The following is a 24,336-nucleotide window of genomic DNA, read 5'->3' on the forward strand; positions in this document are numbered from 1 at the left end:
TTAATATCAACATTCCCTCTTAATTAGGGAGTAAAACATAATTATAATCTTCCATCTTGCACACAAGCAAAGAATGAAATTACATAATATAATCTTCCAGCTTGCAGACAAGCATAGATTGGATCCACCTTACATTGCCCGCAGAGGGTGGAGAGGGTCTTTTCTACCATCTTACATAGCCCACAGAGGATGGTCAACAATTACAATTCTCCCTGAGAAGATTACAATACCATCTTACATTGCCCACAGAGGATGGTTAACAATTACATTTCTTCATGAGAAGATTACAATACCATCTTACATTGCCCGCAGAGGATGGTTAATAATTACACTTCTCCCTGAGAAGATTACAATACCATCCTACATTGCCCATAGAGGGTGGTTTGATAAAACACAATGTATCACTAAGATTGAGACTCCCTCTCAATTAGGGTTTCATTTTCCACAATACCAAGTCTGTCTTTGAAGTACACAAACTTCACTTTGGATAGAGGCTTGGTGAGAATATTTGCAACCTTCTCATTAGTGCTGACGTACTTCAGCTGAATAACACCTCTTTGCACCATATCCCGAATGAAATGATAATGGGTTTCCACATGTTTTGACCTATCATGAAACACTAGATTGATAGACATTTTGATAGAACTCTGATTATCACAGTGAATAACTGTAGGATCCCAAGGCTGACCAAACAGCCCAGCAAGAAGCTTACGAAGCCACAAAGCTTCTCTAGAAGCTACACTTGCTGCAATATACTCAGCTTCAACAGTACTCAATGCCATTGAGGATTGTTTTCTGCAAGCCCAAGAGATCACTGCGGATCCCAAGCTAAAGCAAATACCGGGGGTACTTTTCTTGTCTTTGACGCTTCCAGCCGAGTCTGCATCTGAATAACCTTCCAAGGTAATTGAAGTGTTAAGTGGATACTTCAGCCCAAAACCAACTGTGCCTCGCAAGTACCTTAGGATGTGCTTGGCTGCAACAAGATGAACATGTTTGGGCATGCTCATAAACTGGCTGAGAGCATTCACAGCAAAACATATGTTTGGTCTAGTGTTAACTAGATACATCAGTGATCCAATCAACTGCCGGTACTCTAATGGATTCGCAAAATCAAAGTTAGCTGCAGAGACACTTGACTTCTTTAAGTTAGATTCCATAGGAGTAGACATAGGTTTACAATCCATCATTCTAAATCTTTTCAAAATGTCAATAGTATACTTTCTTTGACTTGGAAAAATTTTGTTAGATCTTTGCCATACTTCTAGACCTAGAAAATAATGCATTAGACCTAAGTCTTTCATTTCAAATTCTGAAGCTAGTTCTTCCTTGCATCTAACAATAAGTTCATCTTTACCAGTAAGAAATAAGTCATCCACATATAGAACTAGAATTAGCATTTCATCATTGGCTAACTTAAAGTATATGTTAGAGTCAGCATCATTTTTATAAAAACCTAGACTTAACAAATATTTATCAATTCTTTCATACCAAGCACGAGGAGCTTGTTTAAGGCCATACAAAGCTTTCTTCAACCTACACAAATGAGTTAATCTATCTTGAATCTCATAACCCTCGGGTTGTTCAATATAGACCTCTTCCTCAATGACACCATTAAGGAAAGTAGTCTTAACATCCATCTGATGTAGTTTCCAACCTCTGGCAGTAACAATAGCTATTATCGTTCTAATAGAAGTATATCTAGCAACAGTATCAAAAGTTTCTTCATAGTCTATGCCTTCCTTTTGAGAAAAACCACGAGCTACAAATCTAGCCTTATATTTTTCAAAGCTACCATCAGCATTATGTTTAATTTTAAATAACCATTTAGAGGAAACAACATATTTACCTTTGGGTCTGGGCACAATATCCCAAACATCATTCTTGATGATTGAGTGATACTCTTCATCCATAGCAAGCTTCCAGACATGATGATTCAAGGCTTCTTCAACATTGCAAGGTTCAGTTTCGGTGAGATTGCACATCAATGCAACGTAGTTGGAGAATACTTGAGGTCTCTTAGTTTCACGAAAGGTGCCACTGGAAGCAGCAAATCTTTCAGTTTCTTGAATGGTGTTTCTTACCCAAAGAGGCCTCTTTTTGGTAATGACAATGTCACTAAGAATATCAGTGGGATTCATGGGCTCTAGTAGATCATGATGTTCATATTGAGGTGGCGGTTCAACCAGCTCCCTCTGAATCTTAGGGTTAGTATCAACATTCATATCTTGATTGTCATTAGCTTTATCAATAACACAAGAACCTTTTGATTTCTTAAAAGCAATATCTTCTTCAAATGTAACATCCCTACTTACCTCAACATAACTTTGACCCGGGATGTATATCTTGAATGCCTTGGAGGATTCACTGTAGTCGACTAGCATGCCTTTCTTTTCGGAGGGTTCCAACTTGGATCGCTTTTCCTTGGGCACATGAACATAAACGGGACTTCCAAAAATTCTGAGGTGACTGATGTCTGGTTTGGATCTTGTGAAGGCTTCTTCAGGGGTCATGTTCTTTAGAACACGGCGAGGACATCTATTCTGGATATACACTGCTGTTCTAGAAGCCTCAGCCCATAGGAAGGTCTGCAAATCTTGATCGTGAATCATAGCCTTTGCAGCCTCAACAATAGTCGTATTCTTCCTTTCAGCAACTCCGTTTTGTTGAGGATTGTATGGAACACAAAACTCCCTCTTAATTCTCGACTCAACACAAAAGTCATGAAAGCTACCGGAGTTGTACTCACCTCCATTGACAGATCTTAGACATTTAATTCTTTTACAAGAGGAGTTTTCAGTTAATGCCTTAAACTCTTTAAATTTACCTAAGACTTCATCAGATTCTTTAGATTTCAAGAAGTAGGTCCAAGTTTGAAGATTACGTAATAAAGAAATCATCTATGAAGATTACGTAATAAAGAAATCCACTAGGAGATGCTATAGACATAGGACCACATAAATCAGAGTGAACAATTTCTAGTTTGTTTTGAGCTCTATTTTCACTTTTATAAAAAGGACTTTTAACATTTTTACCTATAGCACAAACTTTGCAAGTATTATCATGAATTTGACTGAGTTTGGTCATACCTTTGACTAACTTTTCAAGAGAGGGAAGAGCTTGATAATGCAAGTGTCCCAGTCTTCTATGCCATAGCTCACAAGATTCAGGAGCCTCATTAATGAGGGCTTGAATAGGGTTAGTAGAGAGCTGATAAAGACTATCATAACTGTGGCCGATTATACGAGCATATTTAAAACTAGATTTCTTAGGCCAAGCAAGAACTTTTCCCTTAGAAAATGCAATCTGATAACCTTTATCTTCTAGAGCAGAAATGGAAATTGGGTTTCTTTTAATTCCAAGAACAAACAAGATATCACTAAGGTGCAGATTAATACTAGAGTCTAAATTTAAAGAAGTAGAGCCAGAACCTCTTACCGAATAACGAGCGTCATTACCGATTACCACGTGAAGGCTGGTATCTTTTTCTACTAAGTCTGAAAGATGATCACAATAGCCTGTGATGTGTCTGGGAGCACCTTTGTCAATCAGCCATGTTTTACTATCTGAAGGAATACTGGTAGACAGAGCGGAGATGAATAAGAAGTCATCATTTTGTTTTGAGACTTCATTTAGGTTGGCTTCTCTTTGGGTAGGGTTATGCTGACATTCTTTAGCATAGTGACCGAATTTGTCACATCTAAAGCATCGGAAACGCGAGATATCTCTTGGTTTCTTCCAGGAGTGCTTGGAACTAAATGGTCTGAATTCCTTATTTCTTTTTGGATAAGGCTTCTTCTAATTTCCCCCTTTCTTGCATTGGGCTGCAAGCATGTGTTGATCATCTACATGGGGACTTTTGGTTTGCCCTCTTGTGATGAGGCGAGACTCTTCTTGGATGCAATCATTCTTAAGGCGATCAAGGGTAGGTAACTCAGTTTTGCCACTTATGGTTTGGATAAATGACTCCCATGAGTGAGGTAGACCATTTAGGCCGATCATGACAAGGTCTTTGTCTTCCATGTTATGACCAATTAAACCTAGCTGATTCTTTAGTTCTGAAATTCTCATAAAGTAGGAAATAACAGAATCTTCTTTTGCCATTTTGATATTAAGTAGTTGCTGTCTTAAAGTAATTGCCCTACTGAGATTGTTAACTTCATATGTACCTTGTAGATGGCTGAACATTTCCCTTGCAGTAGTAAATGAGGCAATAGAGGTGACTAGGTGGTCTTTGACTGAATCAATGAGAATTTTCCTGGCCTTGACAACATCCTTTTTGAATTGTTTTAGCTCAGCTGCATCCGTAGGTTCAGTTAGCTCTTTCGCTTCTATGAATTGGAGAAGATCTTCTTCCTCTAGAGCCAACTTGATTCGAACCTTCCATGGAGTAAAATCGAGATTCCCATCAAGCCTATCTTCAACTTTCAGCCCCATTGACCTGACCTGTAAATGCAACAACAATCTGGAAATAAAGGAGTACGAAATTCTAAAATTTGAAAGTTGATCTAGCCTATAGCTCTGATACCATGTTAGTTTTAACACTTTCAGATTAACTAAAACTCAGAAAATCAGAATTTGTTTACTGATTAGATTAATTAGATTAGAGATTTATAGTTTCAGATTTAAACATAGCAAAGAAAGAGAATGAAATAGAGACAAGCATAGTTACCTTGGGAAAACCTCCTAGGAGGAAAAATCCAGGCAGAAAAGATCCTCAGATCTGATTATGGATTATAGTTATGCAAACATTACAACACTTATTTCATGTGTTTGTAGGTTCAGATGTTGCTGTTAGAGGAGGTATGACAGATCGAGGTGGCTGCCTTCAACATTCACTTGCTGTCATATGAGAGATGGATGCTGCTGTTCCCTTAACCTAGATTGCAGACCTTCAAGGAATTCGCTGACTCCTTATGATGGATTTCGCACCTCCTCCTAATGGCAGATGTATATTGCTGTAAGTGCAGATGTCATGTATTTCGCACCTCCTAATGGCAGATTGCTGTAAGTGCAGATATCATGTGTCTCCCTGAAGTTCGCATTTAGGCAGGCATGTAGGTTTCGCATGAATGAAAGAGCAGACGGAATTGAGTAAATAATAATGAGTTCTTACCTTAACTTATATGAGGAGCGAAACCCTTTTGGATAGGTCGGCTTCCTTTATAATTAACTTTAATTATATTTGTTTTCTTAAATGCCTTATGAATAGGGTCAGCCCTATTAGGGACACGTTGAGTGTTTTAGGTTTGTGAGGCGAAGTTTAAGGTTGCCGTGAGGATAGGGCTCTGCCCTACACGTTTGAGGAAAGGGCCCAGCCCTTTTGGGCGGATTCCAATGTTGCCCAAGGCAATTGGAATCCGCCATTCCCTAATTAATATCATATGATTAAGGGGAAAGAAGGCAGCTATTTACTAAGTCAAAAGGCAAGTTAGTTGCAAGAAGACACCACCTTTAGAAAGGACGTGACCATGGATAGAGAGAACCCTCCAAGGCCGATTAAGGGATATTAATTGCAGATTGGCACTCAAAAAAGGATCATGAAGTAAGCAATAAAAGGAGCAGATCATTATTTAATGACTAGCAGATCAGACTCTCTGCAGATTGTATTCATTTACATGCAGATTATTTTAGTCATTATTGAGACAACAGATTGGTATGCTGTGTCTTATGCATTAAAGACTTACTTACAGTCATATTATATTGGAATTCATTTAGGATAAGGGCATATACATAGCCTATAATCCAACATGTTTCATTTTTTCTTATATCTATACATTTTATAGATTTATGTGTTAGTAATAGTGTAATCAGATCTATATAACAATTAATTTTATTAATTTACCTATATAACCATAATACTAGAGAGATTAGCATAATAATGACCTAATCCTTAGTCATTCCTATATTGCCCCTCATGAGGGTAGGTTGGTTTTGTTGAGGGAAAGGCAGAGTAATTCCATTCCAAAATAGGTGAGCCCGAAGAGGTGGTATAGATGGGTGTTCCTGAAACCCTTATGGATTCTAGGTGGTGGCATGGATGGGTGTTCCTGAAACCACTGGGCCTATTTGTGGAGGTGGTTTCCTAGTGCCCTAACAAGTAATTCCCCATCCTCTATTAGGGTTAATAATCAGGTAAGGAGTAAGGGTTGGGGGCTAAAATATGGTAATTATCACTTTTATTATGATTATCAATTGTTCCTTAGTATTGATAATCTATTTTATGGCATAATGATGTATGTTAATTACTGGGAAACAGGCAGCCTTTTAGTAGGGGACATTACACACTGCCTGGGGAGCAAATGACATCCAACAAAGGCTTAACCTTTTTAAATTTTAAAGATTTACTAAATTTGAAGTATGAATTTATATTTATAAAAAATAAAAGAAGCAATACCCATCCATTTACTCCCATTTTAGCAGGGTAATTGCTCAAATTATTGTTTCCAGGCCAACCCAAGCCTCAAAATGGTCACCAACTTCTGCAGAAAGGGGATCCAGCCTCATCCCAAAATTCTGTAAAAAATATACTACCTTATTACATTGGCAATAACAATGAGTGAAAAAATGTCCTCAAAATGATTACTCAAAGCCAGAGTCTCCTTGAGAAGTGATTTATACTTCTAACATCAAGAAAATATCTTAGAGAGACCCACAACAACCACCAAAGGATCATCCTCAACAATAAGCTTCCTGCACCCGAGGGACCTTGCAAACATGAGGCCTTCAATCATTGCCATCCACTCAGCTACATAATGAGTCTTGGACCCCCCAAAAGAGGAGACAGCTTTAAAAAGTCACCCCCTTCATAATGTGGAATACAGCCAGCCTCTACTGGCCGTGGGTTGCCATGCTAGGTGCCATCAAAATTAATCTTTAAAAAGCCCTTAGCAAGTTTCAGCCAAATCTGATTGCTGTGGCCCATATTCTTATTGACCACCCCTTTAATGGGTGTCATTTATTACTTATGTTAGTGATGGAATGATATCACATTAGTTAGTCTAACAAGTAGCTCACAAAGTAAGTTACAACCACCAATATAACTTCCCCATACGATAATAAATACAATCATACACTCATTGAAGTGAGTGCTATCCAATTCTTTCAAGCTCTATGCCAAGGATGCCCTAGGACAGGGTAAAATAATTGAAAGGGAGGAAGCAGGGTAAAATAATTGAAAGGGAGGAAACTCTAGGAGAGGTACACCATACACTAATCCAGTCTATTTGGAAGGAGAAGAAATTTGCCGTCTGGAGAAAGGTGAAATCTGATGTGGAATAGCTGTGTGGAGAAAGGAGAAATCTGATTTGAACCTGCCGTGCATTCATTTTGATGCCCAAAGGGATTAAATTACTGTAAAATGTTGTCAAAAGGAGGCTCAATATCTCTATCAAGGACTGTCTGATTGCCATTTGTGGCTGTTCAAAGGGCTGTCTGACTTCTGTTTGTCTCTGTTCTGTTCTGTTCTGAGCTGACTTGCGACCCATGGACAGACTGTAACTGTTTGGGCAAACTTGCAGAGGGTTGATTGAAGGGGGGTTGACAGATTGCTGTAAATATTGACTGCTGTCACTGGGAAGGCAAAAACTCTAGTGCCTGATAATATATAACTACAATAAAGGAAAAGAGCACTTGACTAATTAAGTCAATGTAGAAAGACAAAACCTTATACAGCCAGTGTTTGCAAATGCACTATGTTTTTCTGGGTACTGAGTTACTTTCAAATTCTTTGCAACTGTTTTTTGCAAAAACATGAATTTGGTGTTATTTTTTGGCAAAAAGTCTTATACTAGACTGCAATTATTTATCAAGGTTTGCAAGTTTTCTTTGTAAACTGTAGATAGTCATGGCCACTATTCAAAATTGCATTTTGCCAAAAATCTAAAAATGGACAGGCTAAAACTCTAAAAATGGACAGGCTAAAACTCTAAAAATGGACAGGCTAAAATTTTAATATCTGGAGTCACAAGCTACTTACAGTACTGTGTATAGGGATTGTGAGAATAATCCTAAAAACAAAATCTAGAATGGTTTCAAATCTTAATATTTTGATAACTATCATAAAAATAAAAAAAGACTAGTTAAAAATTTCCATTTCTGATGACATGATCTCAGAAATGCAACTTGTACTGGTGGTATTTGGGAGAGGCGGAATAATGAACATAAAGCTTTTGAAGAAGGTAGAGTTTTCTACTTGAAAAGTTTGTTGTTTTCCACCAAAGTTGAGTGAGAGTAGGTAGCTGTCTGAGGGTCTACTTATGCTGGAAGATCTAAGTGATCAATTCTCTCCTATTAACAACCCAGTAGATGAGGATGCTATAGTTTCTTTGGTCATCAATCGTCTACTATTGTCATTTTAAATTTTTATGGAGTTGTTGCATTTGTTGGCATAATGTCAGAGTCCCACCTTCAAAAGAGTCAGTTCATGTTTATTACAAAAAGGATGGAGCTAAATGCAAATGGTCTAAACTAATAAATACACCAAATAGGATTTTCGAATAAAATGCTTTCCATATCATTCTATGATTATGCTATAAAGGAATATATAATAAAAATATTGTAATCTCCCAAAACTTCCCGAGAATTATCAACCACCCAACCGCTCTCACAATCAACAAGATAATGTCATAGGATTGCTTATTGCTAACAATTCCCCTGGTAATCCTAAGAACTGAACTATCTTTGTCTGCAACTGTCATGATGCAGATGGAGAGCTCAAACTTTAAATGCTGCAAAATATGATGGAAATCACTGCATGTGATCCATACCCAACCGTGTAAGGAATCACATCAACTCACAATCTATCCTAATCACTCATGTGCAAAGAGAAAAAAAATAGACAACTCAAGCTAATTTTCTAAAGTAATCCAAAACCCAAGAAATTGATGCTACACACAATTGTACACCAAGGTTGCAGGGAAACGTACCCTAGACCCCTGGAGACCCGAACCGGAGACTGGTACCCGTATCTTGTGTGGGAGACTTGGGTGGAGGCGTTTCCACTTGCAGGAGACGTGGGCAAGAGTCAGCAGTGCGTCTCCTGACGAATCCGCCCAGAAAAAATTAAAAAAAACCTAAAACGTGTGAAAAAATAAAAAAAACCCTTTAAAATGCGACGTCACGGGGCCAAAAAGTCAACAAAGTTACAAACCCTAAACACACAAAGTCATTTACAGCCGCGCGAACACAAATCACAGTGTTTTGCAGCCGCGCGAAGTCATTCTGCCGCCCCGCGAAGTCATTCTGCCACCGTGCGAAGTCAAACCGCAGTCATTTGGCAGCCACCCGAACAGAAATCACAGCCACCCGAAGTCGTTTTACCGCTGAAGACAAATTGCGCGAACGCCTTCACACAAAAATCAAAAACCAGGTTTTTAAATTTTCGATTTTGTCTCATTTTTTAAACACCCATAGTCATACCTCATTTTCAATTGTCTCATTTTTCGATTTTGTCTCATTTTTATTTTTTAAACGCGGATAATTTGTTTTATAATTTAATAAATTTATAGTTTTATTATTTTATAAAGTTATAATGTATTTTTGTCTTTAAATAAAAACTGTGAATGTATTTTTTATTTCACAGTATAAAAGCTGTGAATGTATCGAACATTCACAGTTTATAAAACTGTGAAATACATGAAAAGTTGAAAACAAAAAAATAATTCACACTCACAGGCATAAAAAAAAAATTAATATATTTCAGAATTTACAATTAATATTATCAATTTTTCATTGTTTATTGTTTCATAATAGTATGAAATAAGACAGTATAGTGTATACTGTATACTTCTTATTTAATTTTTAAATTTTTTTAGTATACTAATAGTCTAATACAGTATTACTATTAGTGTATTACTTAGTAGTATAATTTTTTTACTAGAAATTACTGTTAAATTAGTAAAAAAAAATCTAGTAAATTAAAAAATTATATGTTATATAATAATTTCAGAATTTCTGGTAAATTGAAAATTACTAAAAAAATTATATACTCAAACTTGCAAATACACGTTTTGGGTAGAATAACAGGGGTACCAGGTAAATCATGTAGTCCATCAGCTATTTTTTTGTTTTTAACATTTTAATTGTTATTTTTTATTCAGATTCATCATTCAAAATGTCAGGTGGAGGAAGACAAGGGTTGTACCCACTATGGAAGTATGTTGATCGTGTTCCGGGGCCGAAAGGTTTAGGTGGAACAGCCACTATCAAATGCAAACTTTGTAATTTGGGATGGAAAGGTACCTACACGAGGGTGAAGGCTCATTTCCTCCACTTGCCATGTAATGGTGGTGAAGGTTGTACAAATGAGTGTGAAAGATATGATGCTGTGAGAGAACATGAAAGGGCTGATGGGAAAGTTGTTATGTGAAGCTCTCATGCTTCAACAACAGGGGCAATTACTACAACTTACAGTCATGATATAGAGTCAGAGGTGGATGTGACTTCTAGAGGTTTAGCAACTGGACCGGCTCCCAAAAGACCACACATTGACAGCGCAAACCCCATTGGAAGATTGTTTGATGTGCAAGGACGACAAGCAGTTGGTGCAGCCATTGGACGATTCTTTTATGCAAATGGAATATCATTCAATATGGCTCGCTCTCCATTCTATGAAGAGATGGTTCGTGCTATCAATAATGCACCAGCAAGCTATAAACCACCTGGGTATGAGAAGCTTCGCACTACTCTTGTTGATAAAGAAAAAAGTCTATTAGAGGAACAAACTGCACCATTGAAAAGAGTGTGGGCTCAAGAAGGATGTAGTATTGTGATGGATGGGTGGACAAATGCTAGGAATCGTCCACTACTTAATATCATGGTAACATGTAGCAAAGGGCCTTATTTTTTGAAGGCAATAGATTGTTCAGGGCAAAAAAAAAATGCAAGATTTCTTCATAGCCAACTATGTGACAGCATTGAGGAGGTGGGGGCATCACATGTAGTCCAAGTTGTTACTGATGCTGCCCCTGTTTGTAAAGCAGCGGGCATGTTCATATGTAACCATCACCACACACAAGCCATTTATCGTAAATATGCCAAGGTGGAACTTCTCAAACCTGCTGACACACGTTTTGCTTCTTACTTCATTCTTCTTGACCGCCTTTGTGAAGTCAAAGGAGCTTTGTGTTCCACGTTTGTTAGTGATGCATGGGCAGCTTGGAAACAATCTACATCAGATATTGCAGTTGATGTGAGAGCTATGGTCCTTGATGAGCATTTTCGGGCTGATGTTAAGTTTGTTGTGGACTTTATTAAGCCCATATGTGAGGTGATCAAATTTGCAGATTCAGATAAGGTATGTTTGGGAGAGGTTTATGAAGCAATAGATTCCATGTGTGAAAGAGTAAAGAAGATAATTGATGCCAAAGATATTTCTCTATATCCTTTGATAGAAGAAAAGTTACATGGAAGGTGGAACAAACTTAACACACCTCTTCATTGTGCTGCCTATGCCCTTAATCCTAAATGGTATGATATAGAAGTGACCAAAAAGAGAGCTCCACATTAGGATAGAGAGGTAATGAAGGGCTTTTGGGTTGCGGTTAAAAAGATCTATGGCCGAGGTGAGGAAGCTTCAGTTATGAGGACTCAATGGAATAAGTTTTCACGTGGGCAAGGTGATTTTGCTTCTGTGGAAGCTATATATGATATGAAAGTAAAGAAAGACCCTATAGAGTGGTGGTGGAATCATGGAAGTGAAGCCCCTGAATTGCAATCATTTGCAATACGGTTGCTCTCACAAGTGGCTAGCTCTTCATCTTGTGAGAGAAATTGGAGCACTTATGGGTTCATTCATTCACTGAAGAGGAACCGATTAGGATCAAAGAAAGCAGAGAACCTGGTGTACATTCATAGTTCACTTCGTCTTCTCTCTCGTGTAGATCCTGGATACAATGAGGGTCCTTCGGCAAAATGGGATCAAATTTCACCTGATGGAGACATTGCAGCCATTGTAGATGAAGTGGTTGAAGCAGATGGACTAGCTGATTTACCCCCTGTTATTCTACCATCAGAGGAACCCGAATTCAAGAGTGATGACTATTTGGAGAGCCTCATAGCTGATGACCTTGATATGGATGATCATGGCGAAGAAGAGTAGATTATAAATATAAAATTTCTGATTTTTGCTTTCAGTTTTTGTTTTGCGTATCAGCTTGCTGTTTATCAAGCTATCTTCAATATGTAATCAGTATCACTAATCAGTTTGAAACTATGACACAATGATTGTATGGCATTTTGATCCTAAACTTCATAGTTAATAGTTAATAATTAATGTTATTTCTTGTTTTGAAAGTTCAATGTCATCAGATTTTCAGATTTTCTATAAATTATTAAATTATATTAAAAAAAAAATTTGGCGTCTCCAAGTACCCACGTCTCCTATTTTGAAAAAATAGCTGTACCAGGACCAGTACCAGTACTCGACGTCTCCAAGAACCCCCATACCCATGCAACCTTGTTGTACACTAACACATTTGTGAACCTATCAAAGTCCTACCACACAAAGCTCTCAAACTCAAAATGATTGCACATGTCAACACTTAAAAAATTGCACCTTTGCTAGAAAAAAATGTGCCAAAATTCAAGTAGATTATGAACCAACTTTGTCAATGGTCCATCGAAACCCTCTGAAATGGCTGCAAAAGAATGCAAACCCAAAATACTACAATCCAAATCTTATGCAAACCAAAAATAAATGATGTGTTAGTCTCCATCATCATAATTGACTATCTTTACTGCATCCTCATAAAAGATAAGGATGCTGTAATAGGCTGCCCCTATTAGCTACAAACTCTACCCAAATAATTTTGAAGTAATTAGTCAAACAGTTGCCATGCATTCAGCCTGTGAACTGATTTTTCTCCTTAATGAGGGGTCTATTGTTTTGCTGATACCTGGTGCATTTTGTGTCATAGTAGTTTTCAAACATACATTCTCATTCCAGCATTTAGATATAACAACAAGTTCTTGCAATTTAATTCTAAGGCATTTACAACCAACTAGCTTGAATCATAATGCTTCATAACTCTAGAACATTTCTTTCAACAAGGGATTCCATTACTGAACATGCAGACTTCACAACTTCTACAAATATAGTCAATTTTTCCAATTACAATGACAACCCAAAGAACCTGGTTTATCCACGATGCTGAAGGACTACGTTCCAATTGCTGGAAGAGCACGGCGCTGCTGACTGTGACCCCAGGGACCACGTTCCAAGTGCTGGTAAAGCACTGCGTTGCTGATTGTGACCACAACTCTCCCACAAACTCTACACGTTCAGCCAGAGGTGTGAACAGCTCGCTGTGCACACACAAGACGCTGACCAACCAACATAACCCTGCTGTATTCCAGTAATAGTTAGCTACGAACTCCAGTGAACCCATACAAAGTGCCACGCAGCTGTAGTTTGGACTGTGGCGGCCAAAAAAACTGAACGCAGCGGCAGTTCTAAACTCACTGTGTATTCCTTGATAGGCTCGAACCCCAAACTGAAAGGTGGCGTGACTAAACTCCTTGATTGCAAACAATATGCAGATAAAACCTCAGCGATGAAAACTTACAGTGGCTGCTTGTCACATGTTCTACGAACTTTCCCAAACTAAGCATTCACAGTCTTAACTGTAGATATTTACTTCCATCGATCCTCTCCATTGCTAATTTTTTTTTTTTTTTAAATCTCCCAGACCTGATCTTTCACAGGTGTGGAAAATGTTGCAAAAGAGGGTATTTGTCCTCCAATGCCTGAGATTACTCTAGAGATAATCTCCAGAAAACACGAACTCCAAGGTTCACAATTTCCAAGATAACACAACCAGCATTAAAAGCTCTTATTTATAACTCCATTTAGGCACAATTACCAATTCATCATACATGTGGGATAAAAGAATGTTGTAATAAAATATTAATATCCTCTATGTCTCCAAAATGAAAGGGAACTTTTAATTTTTCCCTTTAAACATTAGTCCTAGCATTTATAAATCATTAAAGATAAATATTTAAATCTAACTTTAGGAACTTTAATTTAATTGCCCAATTAATTAATGGCTCATTAAATTGGCAAACCTGATGAAGAATTAAATGCACCAAAATACTGACATCCAAAAATGCTTTAAATATTTCTAGTCATTAAGCCACAACTGACTTACTATAAATAGTATCTGGAAACCCTGCCGAAACACCTCCGATTGGCCTGAAACTAGAATTGCCTAGGCCAAATTACACACCGATCCTTGAAAGGTCCTGGTTAGCCTTTGGGACCATGGCAAGACTGGCTAACGATAGATCACCACATGACTGCTAAAAAGGGGATATTACAGATGTGGAGATCATATCATATTTTTTCTTATATGATATCACTCATAACCAAAAATAAATGACTTGTTAGTCTCCATCATCATAATTGACTATCTTTAGACATCCTCATAAAAGATAAAGATGCGGATATCATATCCTTTCTTAAATGTTATCACTCCCCCAATTTTTTTATATTGACCATCTGTGATCCCTCTTGGGTGCTCACTCACTCAATAGCTGGAATCTGTGTCATAATCATGAGATTTATTGTTGTCTCATCCTCAAGATACTCGGTTGATCCTACTCATGAAGAAATCGATCATTAAGGTATCATCTACTCACAATTAATTGGTATCACTCTGTGGAAGCTGCAACTGATGTGACTATGAATAGTAGTTCTACTATTAGTCTTCCATTATCTCTGCTCTAGGACAACGTCATCAGTCAACAAATTGTCAAAAATGTGATCTGTATGAGTAGTCTTCTGCAAATTATCTCTAGGGCAACCCCTCATAATCTGAAAATTATAAGTCAGTCATCATGTTGAATTTCCATAGCAGCAATATCAATTGCAACAACACCACTCAAGTGTGGTCACAAGTGTTGAGAAATATATAGGCTCTAATGCCAGAGGTTGGGAAATTCATTCTCTATCCAATAATCAAGATATGAATTCAATGGGTAAGATACAAGGCTTGGACTACTATATGAAAATATGAAAGTTGCCTTAATATGGAATTACCATGATTAGATCCCTCTTCTTTATGATTAGAAAGGAGATGCTGGCTATGTGTAGGATGATTCAGATGGGGAATCTGCAAATATGGAGGAGCACACATTAGATAAAGAGAAGGGAGGAACTATAGCTACTGTAATGTCCCCATTTTTCCTGTGATCACTCAGTTGCATAGTTTTGCTTGTTAGCCATCTCCGCATGCAATTACAGAGGCTAGGGGATGATTGGCTTTACCAAGAGGAGTCTATACTTAGTCACTTTTTGGCCTTGGAGAGCTCAAGTTACATAAACTTAATAATAATTTATTATAAAGTTACTTTTTCTATAATTAGAAAAATTATAAAGTAACTTTATTAAAAGGAGATTAATAAAAGTTAATGATGAATTATAAAATGGCCCCTTGGCACATTTCCCTAGAAGTTATAACTTAATAATATGGCCACTTCAAATGAGGAATTAGATCCTCAATGGGTCAAACCACTTAGGAGAAGTTATTTTATAATAAAAAGAAACATTTTAACATGTTTTTTGATGCCAAAAGTACAACCTTAACCCCAAATTCAAATTAGGGCTTGAGGAATGTTTAAAAGACATTGGGGGCAGCATTTTATTCATTATTCATTGGATATTTGACAATTTCTTCCTTGAGAGCTCTGCAACAGCAAGCTTGATTGGAGTTTTAGGTTGAGAACGAAAACTCTCACCCTTATTCAGTGTGTGGACGAAAACCCATTCACCTTTGCATTGAAGGAATCCTCTTTCAGGTCATTTGGGGCCAATATCTAGAGGAAAATTCATACTTCTAGCAAGAATAAGTCATCTACAAAACATTTGAGCAGATTGGAATAGATTGGAGAACATTTTCCAGTAGTTATTGTGCTTTTAATGCTGGCCACACCATTCCTAGGCTGGCCGTACCCTCTTTGCTTCTCCTGTGAAGCCAATAAAATAAATTAGAGGGTTTTGATTCAGAAATTTGTGTGTAAATTCATTGTTGGCAGCAAATAAAGATAGATCAATGGTTCTTTCAGGGAAATTTTAACGCATTTGGGCTACATCAGCATTTTAGTGGAGAAAAAGGGTCAATTTTGGAGGTTTCTTTTGATAAGAATTTGGAATAAGCACTTGATCTGCAATTTCTTCCTTAAATTGTTTTTGATAATTATATATAAGGAGAATAAAATACATTGGAACAATTTGCAGCACCTGGAGGCTCCTGTATTGCTTTGTGCACCACCTCTAACATCAAAATAAGCTCACCCAGGCAGGGTGTTGGACACTTGGTAGATCAGTTTTGGCTCAAGTTGTCTTAAATATTCATTCTCTTGAATTTATAATTTGCTGCAATAAAATCTTAGTTCTGAAATTTTATATCAGTCAATTGTTTCTTTTATGTATTGCATTCTTTTGACAAAGTTTCATTGGCAAAAGCAAGCAAAACCCCCAAAACTAAAAAACATCAAAATTCACCTCAAACCAATAAAACAATTCGCTGGTCAAAGGTTTGAAAGCAAACAAAAAAACTTGAGACTGGATCAGATTCTCAGTTGGCATCTTTCAGCTACCCTTTCTGGTACTCCTACATATAATTCATTTAGGGTAAGAGGAGTTTTATAGTTGCAGTGAGGTACAGTTTCTATTCGTAGTGAGGCAACTCCTTATTTTATTGATTCGACATTGGTGGCTAAGAGGGGTCTACATGAAGAGGACTTTAAGGGCTTCAATGTAGTAGTAGCAGATGGCTTCAACATGACCTATTCTAAACGAGTCCCACTATACAGTTATAGGTGAGTTCTATGTGGTAGACATTGGGGATACGAATGTCATCTTAGGAGTTAAGTGGCTTCACTCATTAGGAAAGTACTCGCAAAATTTTTAGATTATGGAGTTGAAGTTTAGAATGGATGGTAAGAAGGTAGTCTTAAGAGGTATGTCCAATGGTGCACCTAGGATTGTGGCGGCAAAGAGGATGAAGACCATATTCAAACATGGAGATGTTGCGTGGGCATCCTAGTGTTTGATTTCTTCCAAAACTCCTATTGATAGTGGTGGGCAGTATCATGTGGATATTCAATATGTACTAAATAAGCACAGTGTGGTTTTTAGAGAGATTCTTCCTAGGAGACCTCCCGACAGGGGTTTTGAGCATGTGTTTGAGCTAGAGGAGGGCTCTTAGCTTTCTATTACCACTTGTTATCGACATCCAAAAAGATTCAAAGAGGAGATAGAGAAAATGATTGAGTTATTGAACATGTGACACATCATGCCTAGCTCAAGTTCCTTTGCTTCTTCAGTTGTTCTGGTGAAGGAGGATGGGACTATGCTGATGTACATTGACTACTGTGCACTGAACAAGAAAACTATAAAAACCAAGTATCCTACTCCTAGGATCAATGAGCTTTTGGATGAGATTCATGGTGAAGTATATTCTTTGAATATTGATCTTCATTCAGGATATCATTAGATCGGAGATAGGGAGCAGGACATACAAAAAACACCATTCAAGTGCTATTATGGGCTTTGTGAGTTTTTGGTCATGCCCTTTGGCTTGACCAATGCTCCTGCTGCCTTCCAATCTTGCATGGACCACATTTTCAATAAAAAATTGCAGAAATTTCTTTTGGTATTCTTTGATGATATTCTTGTATATAGCAGGACTTGGGAGGATCACCTTAGACATCTTGATGATGTGTTAGGCATCATGGAGCCACAAACCTTGTTTGCTAAGGCTTCTAGGTGTGAGTTTGGGGTGTCAGAGATACTACACTTGGGAGATGTGATAAGTGCAAATGGTGTCAAGGTTCATCAAGAAAAGATACAAACTATTCTGGATTGGCCACTGCCAAAGATATTGCCTCAATTGAGAGGATTCTTAGGCTTATGTGGTTATTATAGGAGGTTTGTTAAGGGGTTTTCTCAACTTGGTGCACCTCTTATAAATATTACTAAGAAGGGAGCTTTTAAATGGACAAAGGAGGCTCAATTCACGTTTGATAAATTTAAGAAGGTAAGGAGTACTTTTCTTGTTTTGGCTTTACCTAATTTATTTCACCCTTTTTTTTAGAGTGTGATGCTTCAGGTGAGGGAATTGGAGCGATATTGATGCAAAGCAAGCATTCCATTACCTATGAGAGTCAAAAGCTTTGAGATGCAAATAGATTTTATTCCATCTATGATAAAGAGATGTTTGCCATAATGCATGTGTTGGCAAATTCCAGGTAGTACTTGGTAGGTGGAAAAATTTCTTGTTAGGATAGATCACAATTGTCTGAAATATTTTTTGGAGTATAAGTATCTAAATGAGAAACAACAGAAGTGGGGCATTAAAATCTAGGCATATGATTTTGACATAGAGTATGTGTTGGAGAAGACCAATATAGTTGCAGATGCTATTTCTAGGAAACCCACTATTTGTTCCTTGGTAGAGATTTCAGCTGATTGGAAGGTTCATCTTTTAGTTGAGTGTTCCACTATGTTACCCCGAGTTTCCGGGACGTGGGGATAGGGGGACGGGGAAATAGGTTTGTGGGATGTTTTTTTTTCCTAGAGCAAGGGACGGCAGGGGATGGCTATATATATATATATATTGGGAAATCTGAAATTTTAAATATAGTTATGAATTATATATTTATATAACATTGTAACACAGTAAATATTCATCATAGCAACATAATAACATTTATAAATCAAGATCTAGATTCTAAATCTAAAATCGTTGAATCAATGATCATTCATCAAATCATCATAGAACTAAGAACATAGCATCGAACGAATGTAATCGAATCATCATAGAATAAGAACATAGGATAGCATCATGATCAAATGAATCACTTGCCTGGCTTGGTGGGAAAAAATGACTGCTGCAGTCGCTTCTCGTCGAAGATCGATATTAAAAATATCGGCTTCATTTTTTTTTTTTTTTTCGCTTGGGGCTTCATTTTATTTTTTAATTTATATGAATATCGCTGCATTAAACATTTTGATATAAAAAAATATCGGTGTTTTGATTATCGCTGCATTTCAATATTTAAAATATCGTTGCTTTAATATAATTATATAAAAACTAGATTTTATAAAAAAAATTGTTTTTTAATGCCTCTTGCCACTGGAAACGACCGTCCGTCCTCGGGACAGCTTGGCCGTCCCTAGTCGTCCAGGGGACAGTCAATGGTCTCCGACCACATCGTTGACCATTTTTGAGTTTTTTGGATGGTTTCTGAAAATTTTGCTTGATTGGGGACAACTTGGAAATGTTTTCGGTCGTCCCCCCATCCTTGAAACTGTTTCCATTTCCGAAACGTGTGTCTTTAGGGTGGAAATGCGTTAAAATAATTTTGCATGCAAAGTTCTGGATGACAAGTTTAGGGTGGTAGATGATGTCATCTACTACAAGGACAAGATTTACTTGGTGCTTGAGTCAAAATTGAAGGAGAAAATATTAAGAGACATTCATGATACCACTTGTAGGATATCCAGGGTACTTCAAAATCTACAGGTAGGTTAGAGAGATTCTCTTGGAAGGGTCTCAAGGATGATGCCTTGCGACATGTTCACGAGTGTATGACTTGTCAGCAGAACAAGTCAGAGCATACTTTCCCAGTAGGTTTATTGCAGCCATTGCCCATTTTTGAGAAGAAGTGGGAAAGTATATCCATGGAACTTATTACTGATCTTCCTAGAGTGTAGGGTAGAGATTGCATCTATGTGGTAGTTGATAGGTTAACCAAATATGAACATTTCTTTGCCATATCATCTGAGTATAAGGCACCTTAGGTTGCAGAGTTGTTCTTCATAGAGGTGTTTAGGCTCCATGGGTTACCAAAGAATATTGTTAGCGATCGGGATAGCAGATTTTTCAGTGTCTTTTGGTAGGAGTTATTCAGGTTGGCTGGCATAGAGTTGACCTCGAGTACCAGTTACCACCTTCAGATAGATGGACAAATGAAGATTGTGTACAAATGTGTGGAAGGATACTTGCGTATTTATGTAGCTAGGAAGTCAAAGGCTTGGATTATGTAGTTACATTTTAGTGAGCATTACTAATACTACCCACCATATGTTGATTGGGATGACTCCTTTTAGAGCATTATATGGCTATGATGTTATGTCTTTTGCAGATTTGGCATTTGGTGACAACAGATGCCCTAAGGGCAAGAATTGGATTCAAGAGAGTCAGGACATCCTTAAGTCACTTAAGGGTAATCTTCACAGTGCCCAAAAATCAGCATAAGATTTATGCAGTTAGGCACAAAGTTGAGAGAAGTTTTGAGGTGGATGACTTAGTCTTCTTGCACCTTCAACCCTATAGGTAGTCTTCTTTGAAGAAGAGTGGTGCTGAGAAGTTGAAACTCACTTCTATGGGCCGTACAAGATTGCATGGAGGGTTGGTGAAATGGCTTATGTGTTGGAGCTACCCAAAAATAGTAGAATGTATAATGTGTTCCACATTTGTTGCCTTAAAAAGGCACTCGGGCAACATATCACATCATTAATAGAGCTCCCACCATTGGACGAGGAGGGAATTTTGGTATTGGTTCTTGATGCTATTTTGGATATTAGAGAGAGGAGGCTGAGAAGTAGAGTGATTGGGGAGTATCTCATCAGATGGAAGGATTTTCCTATAGAAGATGCTACTTGGGAAGGTGAACAAAGTTTGCAGCATCCATATCTACGATTGCTTGAGGACAAGTAATTTCACGGAGGGAGGATTGCAATGCCCCCTTCTAAGGAGTAGTCAGAGATGACTATCTAGCCAATTTTATTCTCGTAGGCTAATGTCAGATTTTAAGGGAATAAATTAAAATTCAAAGTTATCCAATGAAGTAACATTTTATGGATAGATTTATTTAAATTACTTTAATTGAGTTAAGTGAAAATTAAAAGAAATATTAAAAAATCAATTTTCGTGCTTGGAATAAATGAGTTAATTTTGTGAAGTCTTGCAAGCAAGACAAAATTGTTGGAGTTTGTGTTTGCATTTAAAATTTGTAGAGAACAAAATTGGACGTTGTTGGAAGATTCTTGCAAGTGGGTATTAATATTTATGGCAGTTATAGGCGACCTTATAAAGGTATCTTTCCTTATATGTTGGGCGTAACATTCTTATCTGGTTGAGCGATTGAGAAGTAAATTTATATGGGTGATTGAAGTGAGAACCTTGGCCACCGTTATTGGCTAGGCATGAGATTGTGGCAGTAGTTCGTGTGCTAATGGACATCCATTTTGGATGTTTGTGAGGGTTGTTGGAGATTGCCACCATTCTTAGAAGAATCATTGGTGTTGCTGGGCGCATAATTCCTTGGAATGAATGAGGCAAAATAGGGGGTGCAATTTGACTACTTACTGGTGTGGGAGGTTTTGGCAGCCTTGAAGACTCTTGGGCATGAGGATTTGGGATTATAATATTCCTAGCACAGACCTGAATTCTTGCTATTCATTCCTATGTGGTTTGCTTCTATTTAGTGCGTATTGTAGCACTTCAAGTGGTCGATGTATGGCTGTTGGAGAGGTTAGAATTTGTACACATTCATATTTCTATATTATGTTCATTAACAACCGTTGTTGCAAAAAAAATACTTTGTAATCAGCTAGTATAGTCAATATATTATGTTCTATTTCATTTGCAATCTTCAAGCTGGTAGGAATCTTTGTATGTGAGCATGGAATCATGAAGGCATTAAGCCAAAACCATATAAACAAACAATAAAACCCAACAAAAACTCTTTAGAGAGAACTTGTAAACTATTTGAGAAAATTCCTATCAGGTGTATATTGGGGAGTGAAAAAAATTGGCATAAAACGTTAACCAGGGACTTTACATAGCATTAAATTGACAATGGGAGAATACTATTTTCCCAATGTTTGCTATTCCTATGGGTGCAAGCGATATTTTGTTTGGAGTATAGTGACTCACTACATCAAGGACAATCGAGATGAACTTCCAATAGCTATTTGTGAGATTTCACTTAGAGGGTAGGATAGTCGAGTTGATAGCATTGATTTCAAAGTCCGCACAGATGGTAAGATCTTGATTCTCATCAAATGCAAAAGATGTTTAAGAAAGGGATTGATGGATTTGTGGCCCCATTGTTTTTATTAGCAACCTATCAATTAGATGTTCCTACCTTGCTAGATTTGCAAGCAATTATAGATATTTACTTAGTAGTTTTTGGAGATGTGCCTAAAGGACTACCTCCTAAATGGGATCAAGATCATACCATTAAGCTAGTACTAGGTAGCCAGTTGTGCAACATCCAACCCTATAGGTAGGCCTATGCACAAAAAAGTGAGATTGGAAGATGGTTCAGGAGATGCTAGAGACAAGTATTATTAGGCTTAACCAGAATGCCTACTCTCCCATGGTGACAATATGTAAGAAGGATGACACTTGGCACATGTGTCGAGATTATAGAGAGCTCAACAAGCGTACCATTTAAGATAAGTTAACTATTCTAGTCATTGATGATATACTAGATGAACAAATGGAGTTGTATTTTTTACAATAGTTGATCTTAAAACAAGCTATCACCAAATTCAAACTAAGGAAGAAGAGATTTTCAAGACAACATTCAGGACTCATGAAGGTCATTATGAGTTTCTAGTGATGCCAGTTGCTCATATTGATGCTCCTACGTTTCAAAGTTCGATGAATTTCATCTATGAGCCATTTTTGAGGAAGTTTGTATTAGTGTTCTTTGATGATATATTGATTTATAGAAAGACATGGTAAGGGCATTTGCACCATGTAGATTATGCATCATAGGTTTTCAAACAACACTAATTTCATGCTTAAGTTTGCAAGTGCACTTTTGGTCTTGAAGAGGTGGTGTACTTGGGTCACATAGTGTCGCATGGAGTAAAGGTCAATCCTAACAAAATCAAGGCTATGATGGAGTTGCCTATTACTAAAACCATTGAAACTTGAGGGGTTTCCTAGGATTCTTTAGATATGATATATGTTTTGTGAATAACTATTATGCTTTAGGAAATGGTATTGTAGCATTTCTCAAGTAGGAAGCTAGGCCTATTGCTTTTGAAATTTGTCCAATGAAAGGGTAAGAACCAATAAAACTCATTTTCTTCATGCAATGAAACATTGGAGGCCATATTTAATGGGTAGACATTTCAAAGTGAAGACAAATCAAGTCCAAATTATTTTTTGGAGCAATGATTATCCTTTGAAGAGCAACAAAAATGGGGTCACTAATATGTTGGGTTATGACTTTGAGATTGTTGATAAGAAAGGGAAATAAAATACAGTTGTTGATGCACTATCTAGGAAGGATGAGAAGGATGAGAAGGATGAGGCATTATTGTGTGCCATTTCAATCCTACAAGTAGATTGGGTTGAAGAAACCAAAGCAAAGTGGCAAAATGATGTTGCTGCAAAGAATTTCATTCAACAATTGCAAAATGATTTCGGTAATTTAGATAAGTTTTGTTGGAATGGAGATTCTTTGTGGTATAAAGAGAGATTGTAACTATGCAAGAATTCCACCCTCAAACACAAGTCAAGGAACCCCATGGTTCTTTACTTAAGGGTTATAAAGGACGTTTGAAGACAAAACATTGAATCAAGTAGGATTTCTTTTGGTAATGGCTTAAAAGTGATGTTCAAAAATGTCACAGAATGTTTGATATGTCAAAGAAATAAAGGGGAAACAATTAAGGTAGTTGATCTTTTGTAGCCCTTAGTTATTCCTAGCCAATAGTGGGAAGAGGTCTCCATGGATTTCATCACAAGCCTTACAAGATCTAAAGGTAAGAGTGTCATTATGGTAGTAGTTTATTGTCTCACTATTATGGCTATTTATTGCATTATCCCACTCTTTTATAACAAGGATAGTGGCAAAAGTATATATGGAGAACATACAAAAGTTACATGTTACCCTAAGGGTTATTGTCAACAACTGTGATCCTATATTTACTAGTAACTTTTGGATAGATTTGTTCTATTTTTTGGCTACTCAATTGGCTCATAGCTCTTCATACCTCCCTTGGTTAGATGGACAAATAAAGGTCATCAATAAGTGCTTGGAAGGATATCTATGTTGATTCACTTTATATATGTAGTCTCAATGGATGGATATTGGATTAGATACCGCTAGTAGAATGATGGTATAACACTCCCTTCCATAGTTTAAAAATGTACCAATTTTTTGCATTATATGGATACCATCCTCCATCCATCACATCTTCATTAAAGGTAATGTTGGGTCCCAAAATTGTTGCTCCAATTCCTAGAACCAAATCTCACTCTCAAGGCTAGGGTTGTCATCATGCAAGTGAAATCAGCTCACCAA

General features: G+C 37.3%; 2 protein-coding genes across 9 annotated transcripts in view; both read left to right on the forward strand.

Moving 5' to 3' along the window:
* Positions 1-11,509, forward strand: part of LOC131858371 (uncharacterized) — a 197,844-nt gene extending 186,335 nt beyond the window's left edge. Inside the window, exons 2-3 of the mRNA XM_059211599.1 lie at positions 10,101-10,238; positions 10,392-11,509. Coding sequence (XP_059067582.1) covers positions 10,101-10,238; positions 10,392-11,509 — 1,256 coding nt within the window. The remainder of the gene's footprint in view (positions 1-10,100; positions 10,239-10,391) is intronic.
* Positions 1-24,336, forward strand: part of LOC131048618 (uncharacterized) — a 244,342-nt gene that overhangs the window by 9,749 nt on the left and 210,257 nt on the right. The gene's annotated exons all lie outside the window — the stretch shown is intronic.

Source organism: Cryptomeria japonica, chromosome 9 (genome assembly GCF_030272615.1).
Source record: "Cryptomeria japonica chromosome 9, Sugi_1.0, whole genome shotgun sequence".
NCBI lineage: Eukaryota > Viridiplantae > Streptophyta > Pinopsida > Cupressales > Cupressaceae > Cryptomeria > Cryptomeria japonica.